We start from the raw sequence: 11520 nt of genomic DNA, 5'->3' as shown, positions 1-11520 counted from the left end.
ACAATAGGAGACTGGACCACCACGGCGCACCCGAAAGCAGGCAGGTTTCAAGGACCACTGGGCGTGTATCAAAAGGACTCCGGAGCAAACCTGAATAGCCTCTTCTGGCCAAAGATGGGACAATTTGAGCATGAGAATGATAAAAACTGCGATGGATTGGGACACATGAAATGTATTTAATCCGTGAGTTCAGAATGATACCCCACAAAAGCTCCCTGGTCCTCACTGACGGATGCTAGGGAACTCACTATTCATTGGGGAGAAAAAGGGGCATCTATAATATTTTAAACAAAAAAAGAAAAAAAGAAAAAAACTGGTAAGAGACGGGAAAGAATCAAGGAGACCCCTCGCTGAGTCTGCTCCCTGGGCCCCTCTCTCGCTGCCCTCACCCCTTGCTCCTGAGCCTTGTGCGTCCCCTTCGGGGCCTGAGAAGACAGTCAGCTAATCTCGTCACCATGACCCTAATCCGGAGCCCATTAGTTAACGTGTTCTCCCAGGAGACCTGCCTGCAGGGAGTGTAATGGTGGGGATTTTAGGCAGACTGCTGGGGACAGAATTCTGGGGACGGGGGCTGAAGCCATCCACCAGAGGCCATCCGGAGGCCAGCGGTGCTCCCCTGGCTGGCTTGCCCCGTGAACTGCTGCCCAGGAGGGAGGCCGGAGCTCTCTGGCCCTAGGAAACAGCCACCTTCCACTCCCCTCCAAGCCCCCGGGCTCCCGCCCCTCACGGCCTTGACTCTGCTCTCGCGGCTTAGAGAGCGCCCCCAGACGGATGCCTTTCGGACCTCAACTTTCTGGTCTCCACGCATCCGCCTCCTGACCGTCCCTCCTCCCCTGCTTGCTGGGCACTGACAGTTCCTGCTGGTCTTCAGAGCTCCACCTCGGCCCCGTCCTCAGAGCACTTCTCTGGGGAGGAGCTCACCCACACCCCCCAGCCTGCAAGCACCATGACATCCAAATCTGCGCTGGCGGCCCCTGCCTTCCCTCCCCACATGGGCTGCTGGCTCAGACGCCCACCTCAGTGTATGCTAAATGTAGTATGTGACCCCCCCCACCCCGGCTTTGCCATTGCTCCTGATCCTGGCAGTTCCCTACCTCAGAGCTCCTCGATTCCTTCCTCTTACTTCCTGTCAATCCTACCTCTCACTTGCTCCACCCCCCCTCACCTCCAGTGTCACCCCAGACTATCCTTGCATTGGTGACTGTCCATTCGTTCTTTGAAAGTCAGCTCTGGCCGTCGCCTCTGGGAAACTTGCCCTGACTGCTCAGGAGCTCGCACTCTATGATGTCACAGGCTGGCCTCCCGCCTGCTGTATGACAGAGGAGCCCAGTCTCATTGGGGCACCAGCTTCCACAGTCAGCATTTAAAGGGGCAACCCCAAAAAGTCAGAATTACCCTCAAAGACAGCTTAGATCACTGAGCATTGGAATAGGGGGCTATGTCTTTGGCTGAACACCTAATGGGACAGTGTTTTAAATTTAGGGTCTATAATGCGCATAAAACCAAAACCCACCCCCGATCTTTTTAACTCCAGAGACTCACACTAGAGCAGGGACTCCCGCACTGTGAGAAGCTCGAGACAGCAGGTTACACTCTACTTCATCTAGACTTGACAATGGGGAGGTGAAAGCAGCGTTGTCTACCTTCTTTAAATCCCACCTTTCTCTTTCCCAATGCTGAGCATGTATTAAATCCGTCAAAGTTACATCCGTGAATGGTAGCCTCCCCTCCTTGAATGGTAGCTTCTCTGTGTTCCCTCCCAAGTCATGACTGCATTCCCAGGACTAGTAGGATGCCCTTCCTAGAAGAACAGATCTCTGGGTGGATGGATTAATGATTTGGACCTCTCCAAAGAAGGAGACTTTCATGGGAATGAAACAGCCCATTCTGTCATTTGACCAAATGAAGTGGACCCTCTAGTTCAAGGTCTCCACCAGGATTCTCATGGGAATTAATGCTCTGAAGCAGGGCTCAGGCTGAAGGTTCAGATGGCTCCAGCTCGGCTGATGAGCAGATATTTTTTCGAAGCCTCTGGTGTGGCTGGACCAACTCGTCAATAGGTTCTGGCCGGGTTCCAACTGCTGCTCTGCTTGCCCCTCTTGTCCCTAATCCAGGTCTAACGAGATGAGCATCATTAAGAAAGGCAGGGCGGTGATCCTTTAAGTGAGCAAAGTGACTCTTCACATAAGGACTTATTTTAATAACCCAGTGAGAGACCCCCTTGGAGGTACAGAATGATTCTGGCACATCAGTTAAGTGTTACACAAAACAGACGTGAGAATTCAAAATCAAAGGCGTTTTTCATTCATGTGAAAAAGGGATCAGTAAGCTGCATGAAAACTGGGGTGCATAAAAGTCCCGGGGGCCTCTGTCCACAGCAGGAAAAGCTCAGAGCAGATTGGGCCCAGGGGGAGGCAACCTCGGCCGCCCATAACTCAGAGATAGAAGGCGGTGATCTTCATGTGCCGCCTCTGTTTCATGTGCGGGCTCCTGCCTCTGATCTTTCGGCAGTTGCCTAATTGCCAATGACTGTTTCTGTGGACACAAGGGTCTGCTAAATGTGTAAGGCCTGCATTTTTCCAGGGGAGACTTTTTCCTTTGCACATAAGCCAAAGATTCCTTCATACACAAATTCTTTCTTATGCAGGTCATCAGATTCTTACGTGGGGGACATTAATGCTGAGTTCAATGCACACAGCTGAATATAAATATCTATATACAATCTGGTAACTCGATGGCGTGGGGATCCTAGATGGGAAGGCCATATGCATGTCTTGAATTTCTTTCCCTCATGAAGACTGCACTCCTAACCCGCTATTAGGTAAACACCTTAAACTGTTTTCTAAGAGTGGAAATGGCTTCATTTTTAGTCAAACACATCCTCTGACCCAGTCTCCACTGTAACCAAGGGCACACATTGAGGAGTGTTTGAATAAAAGCGAGGGCACATTTAAACTTAATACTCCAACAAGGATGGCGCCCTAGCTTTATCAGCACAACAGGCCACCTACACAGGTAACAAGTCACACAGGTGAAATGGACTTGAGAGAGAGAGACAGGGCTATGTTATACTAGGATGGCAAACAGGTTCCACATGGAAGCCACCGCCAACTAATCATAGTGATAGCTGATATTTATTGAGCACTTACGTGGGTCACATGAATTGATTCAATTAGCCCTATGAGTAGGTACTATTATTACCTCACTTTTACAGATGAGGAAACTGAAGCAATATAATTTGCCCGAGATCACCTAGCTAGCTGGCGGTGGAACCAGGGTTTGAAGGCAGGCAGTCCAACTGTAGAGTCCTTGCTCTTAACCACAGCGTGCTCCTGCCTGAAGGGTCATGGCTTCCGAGCTTGGTGTTCAAGGGTCTGAGGCCAAACTCAGGTTTAGCAGGCGAAGCTGCTACGATTGATTAGGGGGCTGCCAAGGGGATCCAGACACAGAATGGAAGCACATGTATGTGTATTTGCATCCCTGACTTTATTTAAAGGGTCCTTATAACATCTGTACTATCAGAACTATAACTGCCTCAATCTCAACAAATATTTACTCCTAGATTTTTGTAACATCTGAGTAAGGTAATTAGAATAACTCCCTGCTGGCAGAGCAGGTAACAAATCACTAACAGCCTCCTGTTTCACTTTCTGGACAGATTATAAACCTACCTGGGACATGCAAGACCCAGAGTAACGAGGGAGGACAATTTCCAGTAACTCAGAAAGACAGCTGCGGCTGCTGAGATTTCTGCTCTGGGACCAGCCCTATTGCTGTCATCTCAAAGCGAAGGCAGTACTTGAGCGGGCTAGGAGAGGGCTCTCCCCAGGGCATATAGCCCCATTTACTTGCACAGGACCACTCCAAGGAAAGGCAGGGTTTTCGTGCTGGGATAGACTGGGAGCTAAACAGTCCCTGCCATGAGGCAGGCAGGCAGGCAGATGCAAAACTGAGGTATTACTATTGGTTAAATGATGAAAATCAGTATGTGTCTTTGGCAAAAAACAAAAGTTGGCTAGATCTAAATCAGGTTGTGGGCAAATATGAATAAAAATGGAGATTATAACTAACCTTATTTTTTATATCTGTAACATTATCATTAGGTATATAAAAGCACATTTACAATAGGAATGAAACTTGTTTAACTTAACGACCAACGTGATGGACATCAGTTTTATCTAATGCTGTTTACAATTTGTACACTGAATCTGTGGTTCATGCTTACATTTGTTGCTATAATAGAGTAACAATTATACTCAATAATTCTGGATAATCACTAGATTATCCAGAAGCACATGGGCTGTCAGTTTACTGAGGACAAATTCCAATAACTGCAATTTGAAATTGTTCTCATTTGTTTGTAATTTAAACCACTTTTCATATGCATTGTCTAATTCAGTGGTTCTCAACTGGGGCTGATTTTGCCCTGCCGGGCACATTTGGAAATGTCTTGATTCCTGTATAAATCTGGCCTTTAATGCCCATTCCCTATGCTCAGGCTCTCCACCGGCAGGGGTAGGAGTGGGGGAGGCTGGGACAGTGGGGCTGAGGTGCAGTGGGAGGAACAGTCCAATTCAACCTGCTGCTTAAGGAAAAGTCACACCAGCAAGAGAGAAAAGTGGGGAGCTAGTTCCCAAGGGGTGGGTCCTGTGCACCCCTAAAAATCTAAACGCTGGCTCTAAGAGAAGGTGGGATCCAGAGCTCTTCATGCAGCTGAAGCAGTGGATCTCAAATTTTAGGTTGTGTTGGAACCACCTGGAGGGCTTGCTAAAACACAGACTGCTGGGCCCCACCCACATTTTCAACAACCCCCAGCGATACTGATACTGGTGCAGGAACCACACTTTGAGACCCCTGGCCTAGAAGCATCCCAGCTGTCAGGCTACTCTACCCCTCAAAGATCTGTCATCATTATTTAACCATAAAGGGTAGTATTATTCCCATTTTTTTCAAATACAGTGTTCATAGGAGCCACTACTTAAAGTAGAGCAAATTCACTAAACCTCCATTCAAGTTACATCAAAAATGTGAATGCAAACTTCACCCCAGCATCTACTACAAAAGGCTTTGGATCCATCATCTGTTTTAATGTATTCACACCGCTCCTTGCCTTCATTAACGTGGATGACTGGGAGTTAACCAGACTTAAAATTTATTATTCATGGAACGAGTGCTATTCCCTGGACTTGAAAAATACTTTAACTCCTTTGACCACGGTCTGAGACTTCAGACTTCTGAGTGAAAATGTGAGTTTCAGGCTGTTCTGAAAATTTCTGCCAAGGTATCCTGATCACAATAAATCTGATTTGCTGAAGCAAATCTCTTAATTGCTTCCGGAGCCTGTGTCTGAAACCCAAATGGGCAGCTTGGCTTGGCTAACACTCTTCTGGATTGCCACCACTTGTGTTTTTTTTTTTTTGTTCCCATTTAAAACTACCTCTTCAGAGCTTGACTTTAATTTCTCACAACCTTGGCCCTGTGGGGCTGATGTAGTAAAAATCCAACTTTTGGTTAGCAAATGAAATAAACTGTTTTCAAGACACATATGGAGTAAATATGGATGGTAAAGAGGTGCTACTTTTACAGTCACTTTTCTGACTATCCGTTTTGCAAAGGAATTATTTGCAGGTCTCCCAGAAACTGGCTTCTCTATTACTCAGCTGGCCGGAAAGTGGATGGGCCCAGCCACCAGTCCTAACGCGCTCATTCCTGTGTGACTCATTACTGCAGAGAGGTGTTGGCCCAAAACGCTCTGAAGCAGCTGAAAACTATCCCATTATGTGGCAGCCAATCAAGGCCTTTTTCTTTTTCTTTTTTTACAAAATCCTTTACTTACTCTCACCACATGGAAGTGTTTTGAGAACTGGTTCTGTGGGCTTCATGAAACTATTCTGGGACTCTGGTGCCGACAACAGGCCTCACTTTGATGTCAGCGGTAAATGGATGTTCCAAGGAAGTGTGTTCTCAAACCCCACCTCCGTCCTTCCTTCCCATCACTGTGAAACAGGGCGGCTTTCACAAAACCCCACAGCTTCTGCCCTTGGTCCTGGTTCCCGAACTCCCTCTTCTAAAGGAAACTCAGGATTGCCCTTCCTAACCCTTTCCTGATGCAGCTGTTCAGGATAAGGCCAGTAAGGAGTATGGTATCAGTGAAAACAATAATACACATTTGTGAACACCTGTTATGTCCCAGGCATTGTGCCGAGCCCTTTAGGTGTATTACCTCATTGAATCTTAAAATGGCCCTAGGTGTATTATTATAATTCTCATTTTGAAGATGTGAAAACTAAGAGAACAAAAGACCTATTTGGGGTGACAAAGCTATTAAATTTGGAACTTGTGTTCTTTTTAAAAAACTTATTAAAATATAACATATATTCAGAAAAGTGAAAAATCCTGAGTATATATTACTCAATGAATTTTCATAAAATAAACACACCCATGTAACCAGCACTTAGGTCAGAGAAGTATTAGAGCCCGAGAAGCCCCTTTCCTGCACCACAGTCATTAGCCACCCATTCTGCATAGGGAACTGTAATCATAACTTCTTAGACTATGCCTATCTTTGAACTTAAACGGAACCAATATGGTATGTATTCTCTTGTCTAACTTTTTTCAACCCAGTATTATAGTCGTGAGAGTATCTAGATTATTGTAGGCAGCAGTTTTTCATTGCTGTATAGTATTCCATTGTGTGGACACAGCACAATTTACTCTATTGTTAATGTGCAGGGCTTATTACAAATAACAATGCTATTAGAAACATTTTTGTACATGCCTACTGGTAACATATACATACATTTCTGCTGGGCATACATACACCAAGGAATGGAATTCCTGGGTACATTCAGCTTTAATAGATAATGTTAGCAGTTCAGTCTGTGTTGTTATATGACTGGAGGGTTATTATGAACTGAGTTGTATCCCTCCAAAATCTGTATACTGAGGCCCCAACTCCCAATGTGTTTGTATTTGGAGATAGGACCTTTAAGGAGGTAATTAATGTTAGATGAGGTCACAAGGGCCCTAATCCTATAGGACTGGTATTCTTTTAAGGACAGCAAGGGACACCGGTGCTATTTCTCTCTCCTAGCACACACAGAAGAAAAGCCACATGAGGACACAGTGAGAAGGTGGCTGTCTGCAGCCAGGAAGAAACAGAGTCCTCACCAGAAACCAAACCTGTCAGCACCTTGATTTTGGACTTGAAGCATCCAGAACTATGAGAAAATAAATTTCTGTTGTTTAAGCCACCCAGTCTGAGGTGTCCTGTTATGACAGCCAGAGCAGACCAATAGAAAGGAAAAGGAGTGGAGAGTTGGGCTCACCTCAATGAGCTTTCTTTCTATTCAGGACTGTGGCCTTTCTGGTCCTGGTGTCTTGGTAACTTTGAGCCCACAGGTTTGTCTCCCCAGCTCTTTGACTCTGCCAAGGCTCAGGTCAGGGTTGCAGCCTCTTGGTGGCTTTGGTGTGGCTTTGTAGCCTCTCATCCCTGTGCCACTTCTGACCTGGCAAGACTCTGAGGAAAAAAGTGCTTTGAGGGTGGTCTGTAAAAGTGTACTCTATCATTACTGGAAATGGAAATCTAATTGGTAGTTTTAAAACAAGGAATTTAAAAATAACAAATGCTATTCAAATGTATCTGCTAGTTTTTGAAATAGCAAACTAACACAATTTTTTCCTCTAAGGATGTCTTAATTTGGCCCACACTTTCTTTAATCTTTGCTAGCTTAGAGAACTGAGAATTTCCTAGAAGGCTAGTTAGGTGACTCCCTGCAAAATGATCAGAATTGCCTGGAATGGTTTTTGGGGGGAAAAAGTTTAAGAGACACAACCACTCAGTAGCACTTGAATAAAATAAAATAAAAACTGTCACATCTGAGTAGCTCAGTTGGTTGAGCATGGTCCCAATACACCAAGTTGCGGGTACAATCTCTGTTCACAGTGCACACACAAGAATCAACCACAACAAATCGATTTTTTCCCCTCTCTCCCTTCCTCTATCTCTAAAATCAATAAAAATTAAAAAAAAAAAGTCACATCTGGTAACTGAAAAAATCACAGATGAAGCCCAAACAAAGCTGACTCAGAAAGCCGAGTCTCCAGGCCCACCCTGTTCCCATTAGTAGGGCAGCATTGGGGCGTCAGCCACTTAGTGCCTCAGTTTCTTTAGCTGCATGAAGGCAATAATCACACTTGTGAAGATGTGCTTCCAAGTCTCCAGAGCGGTTCATCATTTTGCCCCGGGAGCCCTCTCAGCATGGCCAAGGTTTGCCCTTGGCACTGACTGCCGGGTGGTGTTCTATGACCAGCCGGCGTCGGAGCTCCTTCAGGAGCAGGCCATGACCTGCTCTCTTTTTCGTCCTCAGTACAGTGCCTCACACATGGCGGGTTCTGAGTGATAGGTGATACAGTCCTCATGTACCCAGCACACTGGCAGCTCTTCCCAAACTGACCCACCAAGTGTTCACTGAAGCGGTGAGCTACACATTGCAGGGCAAATGCATCTTCCATGAAGCTGGTAAGGGAGTAGTCGCAGTCACTCTAGAGAACTCTTTAAACGGTCCACAAAGTACAGAACATATGCTTTGTACACGCAATCCAGGATAGTTATCTTTAGGCACCCTCAATTTTGAGAACAAAGCCAGATGAAAGGAAAGAACAATGGGCATAAATAAAGACCTGGGCACTCGAACCCCTCTGTCTGTTATACCTCTCAAGTTCCCAAAATGGCTGGAGACACGTGGTGATGGCTGAGGAAGGCCTACTCACCTGCAGTGTCTCCTTCATTCTGCTTTAACCATAAGGCCTTCAGGACTTTTGCACCAAGTGATGTGGAGGATTGGTTCTCAAGTCAAGGACTAGGCTGCTTCCTGGAACATCCCACTTTTGGAGAGTCCTGGAGCAGGGTAGCTTGGTAAAGGCTTTGAAAAAGTCCTTGGTATGTTGAACTTGGTTACACCCACTTTCTCAACCTTATTTGACACTGGAACTTGATTCCTGTCGGTATGTAAAAAAACCTATTAATATTCTGTGAAACATGTTCATTGTGACGTGCTAGGAATGCAGCCTTAGACTGTTACTCAAAGCTTTTCTGACTTATTTTATAAGTCCTTAATACAAATATTTATCTGGCTACAGGGCAGAGCAATTAATAATAAATTAGGAATGGGTGAAGGCTGTCAGATTAAAAAGAAGATGGACAGCTAACATTCTGGCAGGAATGGAAGGAACAGAAAAATTACAAAGCATCCAGGGAATTATTTTCAGATATTCAACAAATATTACTGCAGGTGGTACGATCATGGAGGTTCAAAATTGTAGCAATTAAGTCCGTAAGACAAAGTGACATCCTTGGCAAACATGCTCAAGATGGCAGGAATATGTTTATTATAATTCATCAAGCTTAAAATGAAAAAGTTTGGGTGTATAAAAGCAAGGTTTGATTGTTGGGAAAATCTGTCCTCTCATAGTACCAGAGAAAAAAGCTCTGACTTTACCAGCCATGCCCTTGGCTTCCCACAGTTCTTCCCTTCATGGACTGCTCAGATCAGAGTCAACCAATTCAAACAGATTATTTATATCTGTCAAGTTTCATAAAAATCTTGAGTTTTATTTAACCCCAAACATTCTTTTTAAGGAGGAAGTTTTTTCTAATGAGTAAATTTCAAGATACCAGAACAAAATAAATGTTTATTTATCTTTTAAGTCACGTCCCTTTATGAACCAAATTCAGCACAGGAATGAGGAACTGCATTATAGTCCATACTGCTGGCATCTCTTCCATGGCTTGAGGCTCACCGATCGAGGTTGTTCAGTCAGTCTTCTAGGGTTTAAAAAGCCTCTCCACTGATTTTTATTTTTTTCCCAAAGAACATTCAAAGGAATTATTCACAGGAGCAGACGTGGTCCTCAATTCCTTCTATTTTGCACTGCGTTGGACACATGAATCGTTCTCTTTAAATAATCGCCTTCCCATCCCTACTCATTGTATTTGGCCAGTTTTAATCTGGGGATAATGTTCATAGACTGCAGTTCCTGGAAGAGCAGCTTGCAGGCGTACGGAATGCGCAGGGACGACACATGACACGACGACTTGCAGTAATGGCACCTGAAACCCAAGTTGGCATGTGTTAGGGGGACAGCAACTCAGAAGCAAAGGCCTGTGCGCAGGAAGTTAGAATCCTCTCTAACAAATCCTATTACCACTCCATCAGGTGGGTTTTCTCCTCCTATCCAAAACGTGTCCCCAAAGTAAAAAGAAGCCTCCAAAGAAGCAAAAACCAAAACAAAACAAATATCACTCCTCCCGTTTTAAAAACACATACTTTTAATCAGTTAGTACCACACTTCTAGACCTTTCTCCTTAAAATGCAAAACATCTGCCAATATAGTTGTTTTGAATAAGCCCCAGAAATCTGAACCATCTGAAAGTTACTCAGATTTAGACTTTTCATTGTTGAAAGCATTTTAAACACATTCAGTCTCCACGTATTGATAAGTATCTTCTACACTGCACTATTCCAGGCAAGATGCTCAACATTTACCATTTGAATTCTGTCACTGAGATACTTGCAGTGTGATGAGAAATATGAGATTTTCATATAGAAAGGTGGTTGTCTAATTAAATGTTACTTCTTTTTCCAGGCTCTTCAAAGTTGGTTATTTCTATTAGTATAGGAGCTACTTTACATACTGGCCCAGTGTGTGCACATGTTCCCATTTAATCATTACAACAGCCCGTGTTCCTAAACAGTATGCCTGCTATTCCAATTAGGATTTTCTTTTCTCTTCCTTTAGCCAGTGAATTGAACCTAGGTCTTAATTAATGGCTACAACTGAAGAAGGGTCCCTGCGGAGAAAGTGAACTATTCTGTCAAGTTTCAGACCAAAACTGGGCCTCACCCTACATCTCAGGGTCTGGGGGACCTGGGAAAATAGGTACCCAGTACAAATCCTGAGACTTAATAGGTAGAAAACCAGGTCCTCCCAGTTAACAGGGTAGATAAAACATGAGTGCAAGGAACAGCACAAGGCTTAGAAGACCCTGTGTCAACCAGGAACTGGAGGAAGATCCCTCAGTGAACAATTAAGGCTCTCCTGGAGGGTAAAATAAGGCACATGTGTAAAACATGTATACACGCATATTATTTAAGTAATAACAAAAGTGGCAAAGATACGTGCACAAGAATGCTCACGGTTGCACTATTTATAACAGCACAAAGCAGGAGGCTATGCAAATGGTTCTGTGATTACAGGGCATTTATGCAGAAGAATACTGTGCAGCCACTGAATGCACTGATGGAGACCCGTATTTACTGAAATGGAAAGGTGCGCAGGACTCTGTGAGGTGTAAAAAGCAGTCTGCTAAACAGCATGGTCACAAGCAGGTCCTCAGATGGGTTTCAGTAAATATATGAAGCCCTCAAAATCACATTTAACAAGATTTTTTTGGTATCTATTTGTATTTTCCTGCTATTAGCAGAATCTCAAAAGGATTCATAATTTAAAAAACAAAAA

General features: G+C 44.4%; 1 protein-coding gene across 7 annotated transcripts in view; it reads right to left on the bottom strand.

The window, feature by feature from the left end:
- Positions 1-9673: 9673 nt before the first annotated feature.
- The window catches only part of POLR3B (RNA polymerase III subunit B), a 98038-nt gene continuing 96191 nt past the window's right edge, over positions 9674-11520 (bottom strand). For all 7 annotated transcript variants that reach the window (XM_081128737.1, XM_081128743.1, XM_081128738.1 and 4 more), the window contains one exon: positions 9674-10111. In XM_081128737.1, coding sequence (XP_080984863.1) covers positions 9982-10111 — 130 coding nt within the window. In that variant the 3' untranslated portion in view covers positions 9674-9981. The remainder of the gene's footprint in view (positions 10112-11520) is intronic.

The sequence above is a fragment of the Miniopterus schreibersii genome (assembly GCF_964146895.1).
Source record: "Miniopterus schreibersii genome assembly, chromosome: 2".
Lineage (NCBI taxonomy): Eukaryota > Metazoa > Chordata > Mammalia > Chiroptera > Miniopteridae > Miniopterus > Miniopterus schreibersii.
The sequence above is the reverse complement of the archived record's forward strand: the minus strand, read 5'-3'. Positions and strand labels throughout refer to the sequence as shown.